The sequence below is a fragment of the Thunnus thynnus genome, chromosome 10 (assembly GCF_963924715.1).
Source record: "Thunnus thynnus chromosome 10, fThuThy2.1, whole genome shotgun sequence".
Taxonomy (NCBI): Eukaryota; Metazoa; Chordata; class Actinopteri; order Scombriformes; family Scombridae; genus Thunnus; species Thunnus thynnus.
Window position 1 is genome coordinate 12,216,472 of NC_089526.1, and position 20,041 is coordinate 12,236,512.

The 20,041-nt window shown below is 43.1% G+C and overlaps 1 protein-coding gene across 7 annotated transcripts in view; it reads left to right on the top strand.

Annotated features, from left to right (window-relative positions):
* cadm4 (cell adhesion molecule 4) overlaps positions 1-17,232 on the top strand; it is a 156,121-nt gene extending 138,889 nt beyond the window's left edge. For 3 of the 7 annotated variants that reach the window (XM_067600971.1, XM_067600977.1, XM_067600970.1), the window contains exons 6-9: positions 1,291-1,463; positions 11,047-11,157; positions 13,899-14,027; positions 15,274-17,232. In XM_067600971.1, the coding sequence (XP_067457072.1) occupies positions 1,291-1,463; positions 11,047-11,157; positions 13,899-14,027; positions 15,274-15,383 (523 nt within the window). In that variant the 3' untranslated portion in view covers positions 15,384-17,232. Of the gene's footprint in view, positions 1-1,290; positions 1,464-11,046; positions 11,158-11,959; positions 13,254-13,279; positions 13,874-13,898; positions 14,028-15,001; positions 15,081-15,273 lie in introns of those variants that run through there. The other 4 variants (XM_067600972.1, XM_067600975.1, XM_067600976.1 and 1 more) reach the window with 4 other exon arrangements.
* The last annotated feature ends 2,809 nt before the right edge of the window (positions 17,233-20,041 follow it).

Sequence of the window (20,041 nt, forward strand, 5' to 3'; positions counted from 1 at the left end):
ATTTGTGTGAGTGTTTGGAGGATTTACTGCGTGTGGGAGAACACGTATGTGTGTGTTATGAAGAGAGAGGAACCGAGGGAGATTTTGTTTGTGCATGTCTGGTGTGTGTGTGTGTGTGGGAGGCATGAGAGAGTGTTTGTATGTGTGACTAAGCAAGAAAGAGGTTTAATTAGACTTCCTGGGGGATTAGAACTTAGATGAGTCAGGATTGTAATCTGGCCAGGGTGGCATGACACCAAACCAGACACACACACATACACACCCACACACAGCTTTGTTCACCAGGGTGCCTCTGTAATCCTCGCATCTCCTGTCTGCTCTGCCTGCCCGTCTTTCATGACCATTTAATTTTGTCTGCTCCATCTCCCACCACACCACCTCTTCTTCTTGCTGTCTTATTCTCTACCTGTAGTAACACACTCCTTCTATCCATATCTTTCCTCTTGCTTCTTCTGTTTTGTTTTTTTCCACGCTGCATATCTGTCACCCTATTTCTCTCTCATCTGCCCTCTTTTCCCTCCTGCCAACCCTTTCACACCATCGGCGCCCTCCTCATTATTTGTCAGGATGCAGCCCTCTGTTGCCATCGGCTCTTTCTCCAAACCCCTGTCATACTTTCTTCTCATGTCATCCTCCCCCTGTGGGCTTATTTCCTCTCCTTCCTCACCTCTCCTTTTTTAGCATTGATCCCTTGTCTCTTTTCACTTTTTCATTTTGTACTTAAGGTTTTAAGAAACCTGTATAAAACTGCTAGTAGTCCTCAAGTAGTATTAGTTGGAAGTGGTAGTAGTAGTTAACTAGTAGAAGTGATTATGTGTTAACAATCTAACTGTATTTGAGTACTGTACATTACAGGTTTAACAGCATGCTGTTCAAGGATTTATTGGTTGAGTGTTTGTGCATGCATGTGTGTGGCAATGAGAGGCTGACTCAGTGTAGGTTTGTGTTTTCATATAAGTTTTACATTTCAAACATTAGGGCTGCAACAATCAATTATTTTCATTATCAGTCTATTGGGGTTTTTTTTCAATTTATCATCAAAAACATGTGAAAAATGTCCAAGATGGTGTCTTCAAATTGCTTATTTCATTAGACCAACAGTCCCAATCCCAAAGATATTAAATTTTCTGTTATATAGATTAAAGAAAAGCAATAAATCCTTGATAAACGGACTATCAAAATAGTCGGTAATATCATTTTCTGTTGATTAATTATGAAGGGATCAATCGACTTATTGTTTCAGCACTATTAAAAACCTTTAATCCACTTTCTCTCTTTTGTTTCCTCTAGGCCAAGGAATATTCAGTGGTCCAAGATCAATGATACCTTACCTGAGAGAGCAGAGATTTCTGGCCCCACTTTTCAGATTTCCCGTCTCAGCCAATCACACAACGGGACATACTTGTGCCAGGCCCAGAACAACTTTGGACGAGCTGCTGATCATTACACCCTATTGGTTTATGGTGAGTAACCGTGGCTACCAGTTAATTATTTCCTGCAAGTTTTCCACAAGTGCTTGAAAAGTCAGTTCAATTGATTCTTTTTCTCTGTTGTTTTCATCTCCAGTCTAAGTATCCAAGGCAATTATACCTGTTCTGACTAATTTTATGTTCAATGGGTCTTTTGTTTGTTACATTTCTTTTTCTCTTGTGTTTTGATGATGTTTTTTTTGGGTGAAATCTTTTAAATTTTATTGATCCTTTTATCTTTTCAGCGTCTTTGCAATGTGGTTGTTCTGGCACCGGGCAACAGACACATTAAATCTTGATGCTCATCTCATCTGTCTTTCAGCTTTATTTGTTTTCCTGATTCGGTACACAGCAGGAAACCTCTGCTAAATCTCCTGTTCAGTTGATTCAACAGAAATATTGATTCCAAAAGAAGACATAGGCTACTGTGCTCAGATACTCGTCACCAACATCATTATTCCGGCTACGTCTTGTAAAGAACCAATTTATCATCTCCCCTGTGACCCAATCCTCTCTTCAAGGAATTCACAGTAACTTAAATCTTGTTTTTTGACAACCAAATGGAGTTCACAATAAAGCTGGCACGTAGGAGACAGAGATGACAGATCTTAACACACAGTGCAAAGTATTAATGGGATGCTGAATCTGTTGGAATTTTACATGGTAACATTTGGCAAAAAACAACAGTGGAACATCTGTTGCATTTAAAATTCAGGGGAAACAACTTTGCTGCTTGAGCAGAGGTATCAGAGGCGGAGGAAGATGTGGGTAAGGGGCTTTTGTTGTCGGGTTTTACAAGTTTTCCAAGATGTTGCACCTAGATTCACTAGTGGCTAAATTCATAATGAAAGCTGACCCAGATAGACTGCACACCGTGTCTGAAAGAGGATGATGATGAAGCTTGCAACATCGCATGAAAAACTCGCGTTAGCATGAAGTTATTTTTCAGGAAATGTGACAAATTGGCCCACTTTCTCTCCCAGATTTTGAAGCACATTTGGAAATGAGGTTTTGATGCCTGTTAGTGTAATTCACACATGAAACAACTGAGTAAACCTGCTTGATTCAGTCAAATAAGGACAAAATGGGAATTGTGAGTTTTTAATGAAACTGCAGTAAAGCCAAATTGCAAAGCTTCTTCATCATAAGAAGTGTCTACGGTTTCACATCTTATACATTTGTGGTTTGGCCTAATTACATGCACACTTCTGTCACTCAGCATGTTTGCCCTTTTGATCTGCTCCACCCCCTACTGGCTGCTCCTGTTGTTGCACCCCATCACCTGATATATGGAGATCAGAAGCACAGGGACGGATGGAAGGAATAGATACATGAGATCTTATGTAACATTTTTTGGCTAGCACCCCTTCATTTATCCATCGCACTAAGACTCCCTTTCTCTTTCTCTCACATGCTCACACACAATCAGCAATCATACACTCTTGTAGAAGCACGTCTAGCATCAAACAGCACATATAATGGAAGCATTCCTCAGGCATCAAGGGTGGCAACAGTGGCAAGATGAAAGGTGACATCCCAACCCACTTCTCTCTCCCTCTCTCTTTCTCTCTGTCACTCTGTCTCTCTCTCCTTGGAGGTTAGACATGTCGAGCTTTGATGTACGTTGCCACCTCTGTAGAAAACTGCTCTGTCTCTCTCCCTCCTCCTCACCTCTCCTCAGCTTACTCCCTCACCATTTTTTAGCTGTCTTCTCCATTTGTTTTTCTCTATGCCGCTTCTTTTTTTTCCTGCATTTCAATAGGTATTTTCTTCATGCTGTTGCTCTGTGGTGGTCATTAATTAGATTTATCCCACTTTCTTTTCATACCCTCTTATTGCGGAAAAAGGGTTGTTTTTTTTTTTTTAAAAAAAGGAATCTTGTCTCAACCCAAATGCATAAAAGACCAGAAATCCATATAACCAACATAAGCCAAGCTTCAGCTCCTCTGCTCTGCTCCATGGATTTCCAGCAATCAGCTTCTTAAATCCCCCTGCTGTAGCCCTGTATCAGTGATGGTTTGCTGTACTTAAAAAATATGTACACGCCCACTGGGCAGATTGTTTCAAACATTATCTCAAAGAGCTCAGAGTTGTTGATTCAGCCATCATATTAATCTGTAGAAGACTGTAAGTCAGTCTTGATTTTCCTATATGTCACAACTAAATATCTGGCTACATGGTGTTAATTCTTTCTCAAGAAATGTCAGATGAACTAATTGCATTCAGGCTTTAATGTTTACACTGAGACATGTCTCTTTGTAAATGTTATACCACTGTAAAACCGTGCATTTGCCATACATAACTGCCAGTGCAAATAAAGCACCATGATTTAATTTGGTGTTATTGAAATGCTCTACTTTCTGATGTTTAAATTAGAAGTTCATCAGTCATTATTGAGAATAAAAATGATTCCACGCTATAAAATGTGTTAAGATGACTCATAACCCTAACACTGGATTTTTTTTCATTCCAGCACCCACGTTGTTAGAGTAGGTGTCTTATTTTTTTTTTTCTGTTTTTGAAAAAGTGAATATTTCATTTTGTAACAAAGCTCTTCACTTATTCCTGAAGACCATGTCGACAGAGAAAAGATACACTCTTGCTCTTTTTCTTATGCCTCACTTTTTCATTTTCTGTTTGTTATTCACTCACTCTCCTTTTTTCTCCCTCTCCCCACTTTTCCTCTCAGTATCCTTCCCTTCCTTTACTTTGCCCTTTACTTTGCTCTGCTGTCACCTCTTTTACACCTTCTGTCCACCTACACTTCTTCTCTCTACTCCTCCCACCCCCTCTCAACTGTTTTTCACCTTGCCACCAGTTTTCCCTCTGTTCCTCGTTCACTCACAGTTTAGTCTCTTTATTCTAAGACAGCCTGTCTCTCTGAGAATAAGGCACAGAGAGAACTGAATGTAACTTAGTAAGGAGTTACTGGGGAGGCATGGATGAACGCAGAGAGGGAGGAAGGGAGGTGTAGAGAGGGAGGAGGGTGATGGAGGGATGAAAAGGGAGAGAAGAAGGACGATGGAGGTCGAACGCAGGTTAACATTCAGTACCACAGCCTGTCAGATAAACGGAATGTCAGTTTAGTTGGCTCCCAGCCTTCCCAGAGGGAATCCCAGGGTGCACTGGGGGAGAAAGGAGGGAGCGCTCGAGGAAGAGTGTTGTAAAAGGATGAGTCAGCAGAAAAGAAACCATTTCATTGCAGGTGCAGAAAAACTACCATCGCTCTCTCTCGTCTCCCTCGCTCTCATTTCATGTCAACTTTCCCTCTGTGAGAGTTATCTACCATCAGGGTCTGTACACTGAGCACAAACTCGGGCAAAAGTGGCTGCCAATTTGTTGCAGGTGCTTTAGGCGCTGTCACTTTATGAAGGAAGATGGGCTTAATGCTGGTGAAGAACAGAGAGTGAGAGGTGGGAAACTCCAGGGAGTGCAAGCCGTGGCAAAGACGTGATGCATTGAAGTTGAGCTTTATTTAACTGTTCACACTTGTGTGTACATGTAAGTAAGCTTGTGTGTGTGTGTGTGTGCGCGCGCACATGCTGTAATGTGTTTATGATTTAGAGAAAGAGAGTGAAATTGTCAGTGTGCGTGTTTCTGTGTGCACAAGTTAATACGATGAAATTAACTTTCTGCAACTTTCAGAAATATACTAATGATATAAATGTGAGAAATTGTTTTGAATGAATCATAGAGCAAGCACACATTGGAGGACATACACACTCATTACACACTCATACACATGCACACACACACACACACACACAGACAACTAGTATCTGCAGAATGCGGAAAGGATGTGGCCTCTATTGGTTGTTTCATCTGCGCCACCATTGTTAAAGAGAAATTGGATTTTTTATGTATGTGTATGCGTGAGGGTGCATGTGCATGCGTGTGCATGTGACTGGGAGGAGAATGTTGCTGATTGTCTGGTGAAAGCCTGGAGGGCTCCCTTATGTAATTGAACTGAGCTGCTGCACTCAGATGAATCGCCAAGCCAATAAAACCCATTAGAATTGAATTGCATGAGAGAGTGAGGGAGAAGGAGAGAGAAGGAAAGAGAGAGGGAGAGAGGTAGAGATGAGGAGATAAGAATTGTTAGTTCCGTCTCACACAGGCTCCGCCCTCTACTGGACTCTATGGGTAGTACGCTCCTCCAATCACACGCATGCAATCACCCATTGAAATTTGCATGTACACAGCAGGCCAATCAGGACACACCAACCAACTCCATGTGTCTCTCACAATATGTAACGCAGCGCCTCACTGCCACTCTCATCCTTTTCACCTCAGCAACGGCCAATCTGCACACTGATCTTACTCTTGACCTCCACGGATGGAGTCGCTGCTCCGCAAGCTCATTCCTGCCCGTCGCGCCCTGGCTTCTTTGCCGCTGCCGCCACCCCCACCCACGCCGCCAGACATCTCCTCTGCTCCGCTTTGGTTGAGACCACGCAGAGAGGGGCATGATTCAGCCACTGCCCTGCATTTTCTGCCAATGACTTCCTCCATTTTCAACACTGTTGCCCTGCTACAAGCAAAGCGTGTACGGCTTTCACGGCTCCAAACCAGTTAGCCAGCTACATGAAGGCTTTTACGGCCTGGTTCATCTGGCTCAACCCACATTTGTTTTGCCTCAGCTCCTGGACATTTGGTAGTGTGTTAAATCCCCCCTCCCCATCCTGCTGGTGGATAGGGACACACTGGAACACTTGGAGAAAATATTCCGGCTGGGCGCGCAGCTAGCCTCAGTAGCTAACAACCTGGGTGTGTTGGACGTTGCAGCGGCATACCGCTAGATACCTCCCCACGACTGCGGAATGGCCCATGCCAGATTGAAAAACTCACTGTGTTGAAGATGTTTTTCATGAAAACAAATTACATCGACCAAAGACCAAAATCCTCCACCCTCCCATCTTCAGCCCTCCATGATGCTGTGATGATAGCGGCCCAGCCTGCTTCATCCAGCTGCACACACAGGCTGTGTAATGCAGAGAACATTCACTCAGCTGACGCCCCTGCCTCTCTTCCCTCTGTTAGGGAAGCAGACGGCGAGTGGCCTCATTCAGCTGCAGGCTGTGCTAGCCGAAAAAAGCTCAATGCTGAGCCCATTCACGAGTACTATGTTAGGCATGATGTTGTTAGAAAGAAACGCTCGCTGGTACTATTATCTATCGAACCAGCACAGCTTGCCTCTTCAGCTGACAATGATGTGGCAAGCGGCCTTTTTTCCTCACTGAGGAATAACGCCTTGCGCTCACACACTGGCCGGGGAGAGGACGCTTCATGTCTGCTTAATGTCAGCTCTATCTCTCACTGTGCTCGCTGGTAACGTAATCTATCGGACCAGCCAGAGCAGCTCGTCTCTCCGGCTGACGGTGATGCGGTGAATAGCATTATCTCCTCACTGAGGAATAACGCCTTACATTCACACACTGGCTTGGGAGAATACACTTAATGTCTGCTTAGTGTCGGCACTGTCTCCCGCTGTTTTCAGCGCTATCCCTCACGGGACCAGCATACACAGCATGTCTCTTGGGTTAATGATAGCATGGCTGCTGGCGCTATTTCATCTTTAGAGAATAATGCCCCAGGCCCATACGCAAACCAAAAAAAGGAGAAATCAGGTTTGTTCTGCTCCCATCTGGTTATTTCCGTTGGAAATAGGGAGAAAAATGGACACACTGACACAACATCTAATGCTGTGTTGACGCAGCTGATGGTGATGCGTTAATGGACCACACCGTCAGCTTGGCCGTTTCGATATCAGCCACCCCATAGGCCAGTCTTCCGTTTATGGTGGGTTTGGTGGTGGGGAGGGCCGAATCAGAGTACCACAGCTTTCTGGCTGCTGCCCCCCAGCTGGTCGCCCACTACCTGACACGGTTTTACGAGGACTGGCGTCACAGTTGTGCGTTAATGGAGTGGATGGACAAAAGACTGAGCCTGGGTTGTTCACTCCAATTCTGTAATGTTCCTCCTCCATTCTTGGGTATCAAGGAGATAAATCTATTCTCCAAAAGAAATGGATTCTCTCCTCATGGAGATCCAGAACCTGTTGCTAAAAATCAATCAAATCAAATCAATCATTCCCACACGACAGACAGAGGATGTTTCAAACCCATTTTGAATCTCTGCATCCTGAACCAGTGCATGGCTGTCCTGTCGGACTCCAGACAGACGGCCCTGTAGCAGGCAGTCCTTGGACTCAATGGGGAGCAGTGGTGACAGCTTTTTATGTTAGCACGTTTTTCTGTCATGCAGGTGTTGGGGCTCATGGCAGTGGGTCATCCAGTGTTCCTGCTGGGGCTCCTACACATGTGCCACCTACAAAGGTAGTCCACCAGCCTGCACTTGGACCCCAAGAGGCACAAGGACCATAGGGTGAATGTTCCCCCATCAGTGTAGGAGGATCTGCGCTATTGGGAGTCCTCACAGCATCCGTCAATGGGGACACTGCTGGGTCGAGTGACCTCCTACATAGCGATGTTCACAGATACGTCCCTGACGGGTTGGGTAGGCACCTGCCTTACAAGAGCGATAGGTCGTGCGTGGCCTTTAGAGGAAAACCTACACATCAATCTCCTTGAACTTCAGGTGGTGCTCATGGTTCTCAAACACTTCCTGACTCTGGTTCAGGGGAGACATGTGTTGGTTAGAACAGACAACAACACCATGACCACCAACCACCATGGTGAAATAGAAGGCTATGATATTGTAACCGTAATTCTCTAAGCACAGGCAGAGCCCTCTACCTATAGACCCTGCCACTCCTATGCTGTCCACTGAAGTGGTTTCTGGATGAGAGTGGCAGTGAGGCGCTGACTTGTGTGCCTCACACTGTGTGAGACACAGAGAATCAGTAGGCGCATCCTGATTGGCCGACTACGTACATGAAAATTTCAGTGAGCAAATGCATGCGTGTGATTGGAGGAGAGCATTACCCATAGAGTCCAGTAGAGGGCTCTGCCTGTGCTTATAGAACAAGGGTTACAATATCATAACCTTTGTTTTTGCATATATGTAACACACACTTACATATACAATATATGAATGTGTAGGTGGGTATGTGTGCATATAAATGAGTGGGAGGAAGAATATAGAAAGATCCATGGAAAGCAGAGGGGAGTGATAGAAAGATGAAAGGATGGGTACACAGTGAGATAGAGAGGGATACCAGGTGACCAGGGATTAGTATGTGTCTCCTTGGCTGTTGTAATGAGCCGTCAGGATAATTGGAATGAAAAACATAGACCTCCATTTAATGAAGCAAGACTTGCAAAAAAAACATAGAATGAGAATGAAAGTGGAAAAAGGTTGGGGGCTAGTGGCAGAGGAAGCCAGACAGAGATAATGCAGAGTAAATTTGTTTGAAAAAAAATTGTCTTCAGCGCTGTTTTCCTCCACACATGACAACGCACCTTTATCCAGGTCTGAGTAAATTTTGAATGAGTCCTCGGCCAATCAGTGTTGGTCTTTATGGCCTCAACAGTGCACCTCTGACCAATGTCTAACATTCAGTGCACTGATTGACAGCTGAAGTCACCACTGCTCTGGGCAAGGCACCTATAATCAGGAACACCAAACATAAAGGAATAACAGGGCTCATCCAAAATGGCGGCGCGGTATCCTCAGGCGCACTTCTGCGAGAATGAGATACGAGGAGAAACATCATTATCGCAAGTGCCACCACATCCATCCCTGGAAATAACATGGGCTTTGTGCCTGATTGGCAGCCATGTAGTGTTAATGAATAACAATATGATGTGGGGAAAAAAGGACACTATCGGCCAAGAGAATGACAGCTGTATGGCATTCTCCTTAATTAAGTTGAAGAGAGGCAGTGAGGGAATGTAGTCACGGAGGAATGAAACCAGAGAGGCAGCGGAATGAAAGGAAGTGAAGGAGGGAAAGGGGTGCAGATATGGGAAGGGAGTTTGGTTTGGGAAAGTGAGAGATGTTTGCAGGAAGATAAGAAAAGGTTGGAAATGGTGAGAAATAACAATTTTTAGGTCATTCGTGAGAAATTAATCAGCGTCCAGTTAATTAGTGCAGCAACCCTGGCCATTAATCCTCAGCCCTCAAGCTCAAGTGACATCCACATGCACACACACACATGCAACGCATATGCACTCATACAGGAGAACGACAACAGAGATACACACTCGGTTAATTGTAGGGTAATTTCTCTTTCTCTATCAGTTCCAGTCTACATTTTCTCCTCCGTCTCACTTTTCTTCACAGAAAACTCTATCTTTTCCATAAAATACACTTCGCATCATGTACATTTCTTTACAGAGAGAGAAGACTACTAAGGTTGGGCTTTAAGAGAGGAAAAAAGTGGGAGGGGGGAGTTATAGTGCTGACATAAGAGGAGTGCAAAAAGAGATTGATGATCTCAGGGCCAGTGGGAGAAAGGGAGAGAAGAGACAGAGGAATACTTACCAATAAATTATTCCTGAGCAGAAAGGGCAGTGTGTGTGTGTGTGGGGGGGGTGTTTGTGTGTGATTTCTGTTTGTGTGAGTGTAATGGCAATTATGCATTTGTGTGTAAGCAAATGTGCATGAACATGTGTTGTTTATGTGTGTGCGCGCGTGTGTGTGTGTATGTATCTGTGTGTGTCCTGAGACTTGAAGTACATAGACTACCTCACACATTGCAGTTTCATAGAGATTGTTTGATGAAGTGGCATGTTATTCACTCTGAAAGTGCTGATGCGCACACACACAGACATGCACACTCACACCCACTCCTCTATCTCCCTTTTAGCTCTTGTCAGCCATTATTTTTGTCTTTAACGGCAATATGAACTTGTCTCTTTCTACCTCTCTGCCTACTATTGTGTCTCAGCCACTGATTTGGAGAATGTGTCAAGATCCAAGCTATTGTTCGGCATTGAATGAGACAGTCCCAGCATGGCACTGTTCCATTGGGAATGCATCTGTCACAGACAATGTCTCTGTCTCTCCTGCCATTGTACCATAGAAAATGTGTCAGTGATAGAGAATGTGTTCCTATATATTCCAATTGCCTCATAGATGAATGTCAGTCTGCCAGGTGTGATTCTCTTCAACCCCTGCTTTAAAGCATGTCTTTCCCATTGTAAATGTCTTCTTTAACCCCCTCAGCTGGTATAGATGTCAGCCAGAGAGCATAATTTGTCTGTGTCCTTATCGCTTGTCAGGGGTCGAGATCGATTCAATTTCACACACACAGTCAATTTGGAAAAAATAATTAGTAACATTTGTCTCTGGTATCTAAATGGCATCAGCCTCAATTGCTGATCAGCATGTTTGAAATATTTGTATGTGTATTTTAAACCTTTGCCTCTTCTCAAAACACATTGGAAGAAATGAGCTGTCTTTAAGACTTCCATCCAATGATAATCGAGCAGGATGCTGAGGCACAGCAGCCAAGAAACTCATTTATTGTTCATCCATAATAAAACATGTCATATTTAATACGCAGTAGGAACTTTGCTATAAAACCCTGCAAACACTGTGTTGAAATGTCACTGCATGTTGTAGATAATAGTATTTGTGTATGTGTATGTTCCCATTCCTTGTCTGTCTGTAGATAATGTGTCACTCACTACCACGGTCCCTCCCACTCCTACCACCAAACCAATCACCTCCCATCCCACCACCCCAACCCTCCTAACACGCCGCTTTGCCCCGGACCCGAAAGGTAACACACACACACCTTTTTACTCTGCCTCTGCTACCCTCCATCTGCCTACTCGTCCTTTTTGTTCTCCTTTGGTGTCTTCCACTCCCCTACTCATTTGATGGCTCTCAGGTGGCCCACACACACACACGCACACACACACACACTTTTTCTGCTGCAACCTTCCTTTACCCCGCATCTACATGAGCGTATGTGCCTGCAGACGCTTGGGTATGCACCACGCACAACCACCCACTCCCTCTCTCTTTCTTATCACTGACTGTTTGATGCTCCCCACACACATTGCCCAGTCAGCATTTGTGTACCTATGTGTGTGCATGTGTGTGGTCTTTGGTGGTTCTCATGGTGATTGGTGGGTACTGTTAATGAATCTGCGTTAAGAGTTTAAGGAACTGGCAGCGCATCCAGCCTTTTGCTGACTGACACTGGCCTCTGGAGGGTGAGGGAGATGCTACATAAACATTGATCTGAACACACACACATACAAACACACACATATACAGATAGAGGGAGAACGAGAGAAAGAAAGAAAGATAGATCAGGGATCCAGGTGGTTGTCTAATCGTATTCTCCCAGAGTGACAGCTGGAGAAAGAAAGGCTGCTCGGCGCTACTATGCTACACTGCTATTGTGTATGTGTTGTGTGTAAAACTACACACCCTCTTTCACTAGTCTCCCTATCTTTTTATCCAAAGAATCTCTTTATCTTATACATACACTCACACAAACACATGCTCACTGGTATCTCTTCTTTCTCTCTACACCTTTGCCTGCTCTCTGTCTCCTCTCTGTTACTTAAAAGGAGAGATGAAGTGAAGGGAACGGGAGAATTCTTCTTGTTCTTCAGTCGCTGCTGCCGTCATCTCTGGCAGAAAGAGGTTGTTCACCTGCTGGGCATGCGTGGAAATGTCAGAGAGAGTCATAGGAAAAGCCATGCCTCGAACACTTTGGTGAACGTTTAGTCGATGTTGATGTATCATCTGAGAGGCTCCTCAGAGAAACAAGACACTATTAATACTGTCAGTCATTTCCTGTGGAGCTTTGGACCGGGGTGGATTAAGAACAGGGTGGCATGAGGTAAGGCCGAGCATCTGAGTGCTTGCTTTTTCATCCCCTGTGAAATACTGCCTGGGCCCACTGCTTGATCCTATTGCAGTTAAATCACACGTGTCCTGTGTGTCTACAGAGGCAGCGATTCATTCATTCTATCATACCACACACTTATGCCAATACTTGATCATACACATAAGCAGGAAAGCGATGCACTTTACACAGCACTCAATGAGACACCAAGACCAAGAAATACTTGCACAAGGACGTATCGTCTTTTCTTCAGTTGTCAATCCATGCTCTTCTTCCTTTCCTTCACCTCTTTCATCACTTTCTATTTCTTTCCTGATCTCTATGTGTTAGCACTGTATTAATGATTCATGTTTTAATTCTGCTCTGTTAAGGTGCAGGAACTGCATCAATAACACTGTCTCCTTGCCTCTTATTGGTCTCGCCAGCCCCATAAAAAAGAAGCTTTTTGTTATTGTCACCAAGTCAGACACTGTCTCAGTATTTAAGTCCAGACTCAAAGAGTTATATTTTTGCAGTACAAATTACCTTTATTCATAAAATTGCAACCATTTTCCTTCATTTTCTTTATATCCTTCCTGTCTATCACCTGCTTTTATTGTTGTCAGCCAGTATTTACCGCTGAAATTGTGCATAGACATACCGTGTTTCTGTCAAGGTTTGCCTTTATTTTTCTTTATGGTCTATAATAGTGCTGGAACTAATCAATTGATTATTAATTTTGTTTTTTTGGTCTAAAAAATGACAGAAAATACAAAAAAAACCACCCATCACAGTTTCTCAGAGTCTGTCTTTTAATTGGTTATTTTGTCCAATCAGCAGTCAAAAACCCCAAATTATTCTTTTTGTGTGTATAAAACACATTTGAGAATCTGGATCCAATGAATATTTAGCATTTTCGCCTAATAAATGACCTTCTTGATGTCATTCAATTTTCTGTCACTTGACTAACTGATTAATAGACTAAATGTTTTAACACTAACCCGTATGTCCTGTCATCATTCCTCTATTTTTATTTTCGTATTTGTCCTTTACTTTAAAGGAGTGTGTAAAGTTAGTAGAAGGTAAGATTGACATGAATAATTCCTAAGTGCGACTGCAGTTTTAGACCACAAAATGTCACCGAATTTAAATTGCTTTTTTACCTTTTTATCTCTCTTCACTCATCTTGTGGTGAAGTGTTTGATTTCATTTCCCAGGGCTGCACTCAAGGTGTAAACACACACACACAAGTTTCCCTCATTCAAAAAACATTGTGCTCTTGACAGGTGGAGTGGGTTTTTAGAGGCTGACGTACTTATTTCTTTATTCACTCTCCTCATTTCTCCACCCTTTTCCCACCCATTCTGTCTGTCTGGCATTTTGTGCAGTGGGGGGAGATGAAAGGTGATAATGCAAGTTGGGTGGTAGATATCGACTTCTCTTTTCTCCTGTCTCGCTCCCTTTACTCTCTCCCACATTGGCGTTTTAATGTGTTTTCTTTCTATCACTTTTATCTCTTTTTTTTCCTACAGCATCTCACCTGTTTTCATTTTTGATCCATCTCTTTCTTTGTCTCTGTTTCTTTACCTGCATTTCTCTCTCCCTTTATTCCACATTTTCGCTTTATATATCCCACACTCCACCCACACAAGCTATTTGTTTCTCTTGTTCTTTCTTAGATCCTGGTGCAGTGGTAGAGACTCACAGCGCAGTACCTTTTGCAGTGATAGGTGGCGTTCTGGCATTGCTGGTTTTCACCGTCATCTGTGTCCTCATTGTCACCATCTGGTGCTCCGTCCGACAGAAAGGTAACACATACACACACAAACACACAAGGAGGTTTCTTTAAGTACCAAGAGACATGTCTTCGCAATCAAAGTGTTTTATCACATTTTTCATGGGCACGTTGTCTCGTTTCTACACTTTCTAGTGAAACACGCGGTAAAAAAAAAATCATTGGAGGCCAGTTACACCCCTATTCTTTGAAAAACAATCTTTTAAACCAAGGTGTAAAGTTGCTAGTGCAAGGCAGATAGGATGGGATGCTCCTCTCCACCCGGGCACTGTCCATGATGGATGACCTTGGCCAAGATAGCGGATGATAGGGTGGGGTGGGAAATGTAGGTGTGGTCCCCATGTTTTATGACTATATGTCAGTGTATCAAGGCTCATCCATTAAAAGAAGCCTCCCTGCGCTCCCTATCTTTTTAAGTGCCCCTGTGTTGGCAGCCTTCGACTGTGTACCACAGCTGCCAAGAAATGATCCGGGAACACTGTAGCAGGCTGCAATGAGCTATTACTTACCCTATGGCTAGACAAGCTGTCAGTCAACATTCAGTATGGCTTGACCACGAATCAGCAAAGAGACAGGACCATTACAACCAATCAGTGTTGAGACAGGGCCATTAGGCCTTTGTCTTCAGCCCACTTTGTCTGTCAGCATGCCAGTCAACCTCTGCGGTTAGGAGAATGAGAGTGTCACTCACCCCTGGAGTGTTGGGACACTCAAGCAGGAAGATGACTTGAGCACTTCTTGCTCTTTGTAACCTGCACTCCGCTGAAATCATTAATCATATGAACCTGAGGAGTGTTAAAATATGTTTGATGGGTTTTCTTAGTGACGCAAGCATGTCATTGTTCTGTTGCACCTAACCTTCCCTCCACCCTTTTCTGCCAATTTCTCCTCCCTCTCTTTTATTCTCTATTATCTTCTCAACTTCCCCCTCCTATTCGGCCTCTACTATTCACACATCCATCTCCTACCTTTAATTTCCGCCGGTAGGCTCGTACCGTACCCGAGAGCCTATTCTTGCTTGGTATTGACCTAACAATCAGTTAACTAATGAATTAATCTGTCACAGGTATGGTACTCAATAATATTAGCTCTGACTGGTTTGATAATGCTGCATGGCGCTGCAATGATCATGACGCTTTGCCACCTAACCTTCCCTCCGCAATCTCCCTCTTCGTCTCTCTCTCTATGTCTCTCTCTCTACCTGTTTCTCTCTCTGTCTCTCGCTCTCTCTTTCTCTCTCTCAATCTCTCTTCATCCAGGTTCCTATCTTACCCATGAGGCCAGTGGGTTGGATGAACATGGCGAGGTGCAGGAAGCCTTCCTCAATGGGAACGACGCCAGCCAGGGCAAGAAGGAGTACCTACTGTAGCCCTTCTCCTATCCTTATCCCCTTCTCTTCTGACCTCATCCCCTATCCCTCCCTCTCCCTATCTCCCACCTTATATACAGTATACACACACACACGCACACGCACACACCTCTATACAACACGCCATAACAGGCAGCCTTCTGAAAACGACTGTATACAGTTACTGCACACAGCCAATCCATCCCACTCCATTCCATTCCATATCCTCCATACACACCCAGAAACAGACTGAGAGAGAGAGCCTATAGACCCACCAGCCATTAACGACTGTGCCATATTCTGTAAGTCGAAGAAACTAGGGGAAATGGAGAGGTGGGTGGGGGGGGGGGGGGGGGGTGAGGTGGATGTAGACAAAAAAGAAATGATGCCATAATTATTTTGATTGAGAGGGAAATGGGGAGCACAAAGAAAACCGGCACTCTGCCCGTGCAGCCGCCAAAGTGGAAAAGGAATTAGAGGCAGATGACTGCTATAATTCCATGCCTGGAGAAAACCATCCATTTCACAAAGCTCAATCTTTAACTGGCGGAGACAGTGGGAGCAGTGTGTGAGGAGCGAGGGGGAACCGAAAGAGGTGGGGGGCCTGACCAGGAGCTATTGAGCGCTTGATGCTAGAAAATTGAAATTTTTCAAATTGCCAAAGCATCTTGTCTACAGAGCGAGAACTCATATATAATTCCCTAAGAACACTGGAGAGTGTAAGCCCAGAGTCCCGGGAAGTATCCATACTTTATGAAGAAGTTAACTGTCCTGTTTTGCTATCCCTGTTGGGTGGCCTGCCAATAATTTGTTAAAAAAAATTAGGTTTTAGTGGTTCTCCTTTCCTCTCGCTGCAACAGTGAAGGAAAGGTGGTTTTCATTTCTTTTAATTTACCCTCCATCTCCTCCTTTCTCTCCGTTCACCTGTTACCATCCTCTCCCCTCTCCCTTATATCTCTCTTTCTCTCTCTCTGTCCCCCTCTATCGCTCCTCCTTTGTTGGCCCCTGGTAATGAAAGGATTAGTGTTGGGCTATGTTCCCAACAAAGAAGAAAGGAATATGACTTGCTAAGGCATTAAAGAAAAGCTTAATTATTTTAGAATGTCATTAAGAGGATAAAAAGGTTTAAAAGTCTTAATAAGAAGGGCAAAAGGAGTGATAGCAAAAGGAATGAAGGAGAAAATAAAATGGATGGATATTTTTTCTGAATACTACCACACATATGCAGATACATGCACACATTCATACATACAGTGAACATGTTGACAGATCAAGTATACATATCTCTGAATTCCTTATTTGTATAAAAAAAAGAAGAGCAACATAAATTAAATGAAACTTTTAAGAAATAAGAAAACAGTTTACTATTGAAACGCATTATGAAGCAACTATACTAACACAGAATATTAGCCTATAGAGGTGCAAAGCCGAACAAACTACTGTCCAGTGATCTTTAAAGAAAATAAAGAAAAGAATAAAAAAAATCATTTGTCTTTATGAGAAACCAGAGGTCTTATTGATTTTTTATTAATTATTATTATTATTTGAACAATTATGATTGTTGTTACTGTTATTATTATTGCTGTTGTTATTATTATAATTGTAAATGTTAAAGAAAATGTACACTTCCCATGGTTTGTTTTTGGTTCTACTGTAGAGAAATTGCTGTCTTTTTTCACACTTTTCCTCTTACCTTTCCTCTCTTTCCCAGTATTTCTCTCTCTTCGTCTCCTGTGCCTAGTCGTCTCTTCTCCTGTCTTTCACTCTTGTTTATTTTAGAGTCCATTTGTCATTGTTGATATATAGCTAACTATTTCTTTATAGGGGAAAGATACAAAGCACGACAAAATAAAAAAGAATCCAAAAATAACCTTGGGTATCAGACTGGTTTTTGGATGTGTTTACTGTGTAATTAGCAGGTGCTGTTTTTGAAATCCTGTAAAAAGAGAACAGGAGACGGAGCATATGATTAGATCAATGGGGAATAGTGGAGTTATAGGTGGGAAGATAAAGATGAAGGCAGTGGAGCCGGTTATAACTGGCAGCTTATTCAGAATAAATAGAATAAACAAAACAGAAGGTTCTGTGGTGCTGCTAATGAATCATAAGAACAGATAGCAAGGAAGAAAGGGTGACAGGAGGGTTGAGTCAGATGCACACAGAAAAATATGACTCCGCCATTAACTTCCACGCAATCAATACACGATTCTGTCGAGAAGCACTCAACATGTCCATCTGTGCGCAGGGCTAGATTTGAAAGCCGCCGGAGGTCGCTGGGTGATAGATCGATGTGTTTCTTTTCCATCGATGGCAAGGCTCCACGGTCGCCTGTCATAAAGACAGATTGTCAAACGGCAATCAAAGTAATGGACTTGCCAGGCGCTACCAGCATGAGTTGACACTCCAACAAACCAATTCACACAAACACATACACAAGTCAACACCAGACATATCTTCAGTTTATGAAGACGTAAAGGTAGGACAGGTAGCTCCTTCTATCAGAACCACTGTGGTCGATGGGTAATAAAACTGAGAATATTGTCCCTTCATATTTCTTCAAAACAAAAGCGTGTGTCCTTCAAACAAAGGTTTCATCTATTGTTTTCCTGCAGGATTCACAGCACTTAGACTGGTTGTGTTTGTTGGTTGTTTGATACGGTTTTTACTTCAAGTACTGTTTTATATGTTTTATCATAGAGAAAGGTTGTAATCACATTCAAATTTACAGGACTTATCGTTGGGTAGCTGCTAATGTTGTTACTGCTTGCTCTGGTGCATCCTGGAAAACCGGCCATTATCTGACCATAACAATGATAGAACTCAGCTGGTAGACCTGATTACAATCAAACTACCACTGTGATCATTGAGGGCGATTATCAAATCGATAGACATAAGCAAAAATGAAATAGGCACAAGACAGACAACAGTTAAATGTATACCTCCTCAAGTTTATGACATGCGGTGAATGTACCATAATCTGGTCAATAATGACAGCAAGAAGTCTATGAATAACTCACGCAGCTTCTCCCTGATGCTAGTTTCACCGATTAATGTCCTGGAACGGAAAAATACCCTGTTTATGACCACTTATGGTCATAAACAGGGTATTTTTATTTAGGGTATTCATATTTCTTTTCTATGAGTTGCAGTAAATATCACAGTCCATCCAAACACAAACTCTTTGCATTTCTGGTGGCTACATAGCGGATTACACACAGTTTTATCCATCTTTAAAGCAAGCCCTGGTGAACCCAGTTTATGCTCACTGGTCTTGGCAGTGTGACCCTTGTGAGGCAAGGAGGTGTGTACAAAGCGGCAGCATAGCATGAGGCATTGATTGAGGTGGCTGTGTGTTGAGGCCTAGCATAATCAGGAAGCAGAGCTTTCAGGCAGACAGAACAATTGAATGGGTAGCCGCACCAGGGAATCTGGGGAAATCTTTTTTTCTCCCTTTACCAGATTTCTCTATCAATAATGTGTTCCAGTCAGGGATTTTTTTTTTTTTTTTTTGCAGTGATGGAAGACAGACACTGCGTATTTTTTTTTGTGCACATAAAGAAGAAATGGAGAGCAGGGAAAAGACATGACAAGTGAGAAAATGAAAGAAACGGAGGCACAAGATCTGTAGAAAGAGCTGTATAATGATCAGCAAACAAATCTCACAAAGGGAGAGAAAAAGCAGGCGTATGATCACAAGAAACAGAGAAGAAGATGGAGAAAGCGTGTCGCCTGTCATGCAGAAAGAGATGGATTTCTCCTTTTTTCTCCACCAGTGATTTCCTACATCAACACAGTTCAAGATGAACAATCCAATTAGTGTGAGCAAGGCCCATTTTATTACAAGAGAGCATCACTTTGTATTTACAAGTTTAATCAAAACAGCCATGAAGATTGTGTCATAACCAGGTTAATTATGTTTTCCCTACAATGCTGCATCCTCTCTGGACCACTATGTTATTACTGAACGTTTAATTAAATGCTGTCGCTCATATATCTACATTACTGGTGGTTGGCTTAGCAGAGACTTAAAAAAGGGTTAGAATAAGACCCATAGGATGAGCAGTCAAAGAAAACAGACATCTGTGATCAGGATAGTAGTCATCATCTGGAGACTTAATTTTCTCGCTGACATTTGGTGTGGGACCTGATAATTAACTGGCCTTTTCATTTGCAAGTTATTCATAACGTCTGTGCACAAGGTTGCTGATTAGTTAAAAACCACAAACAGGAATATGCTATATTTATTCTACTTTAGTCCACAAACCATTTATTTCAAACTAGCTATTTGTTATGCACACAAAACATGGAAGGAATTGTTTGACGAAGATTATTTAACTGCTTCTAGTCGATGACTAATGTTTTCATTGAGAACAGAATTCATTTTGTTAGGAATTCAGACCTCTGGGCACACTTTGGCTTTAAGGGAGTGTTTGGCTGAAAACCATGGAGCTGCCTGCACTGCTTCACACAGGGCCTTACGGACAGATTTCCCTCTGGGTGGTGCGACTGCAGGTGGAAGGTGGAGGACAGAGAGAGGAAATGAAGCCCGTTCTTCACTCACTTGTTTCCTAGGAGGAGTGAAAAGAAGCTGGGGCACAAGACTGTACAGCTGGAACAGGAACATGGCTGTTGCATGAGCCCAGACGGGAAGATTGGTGCTGGGGGTGAAGAGCAAGAGA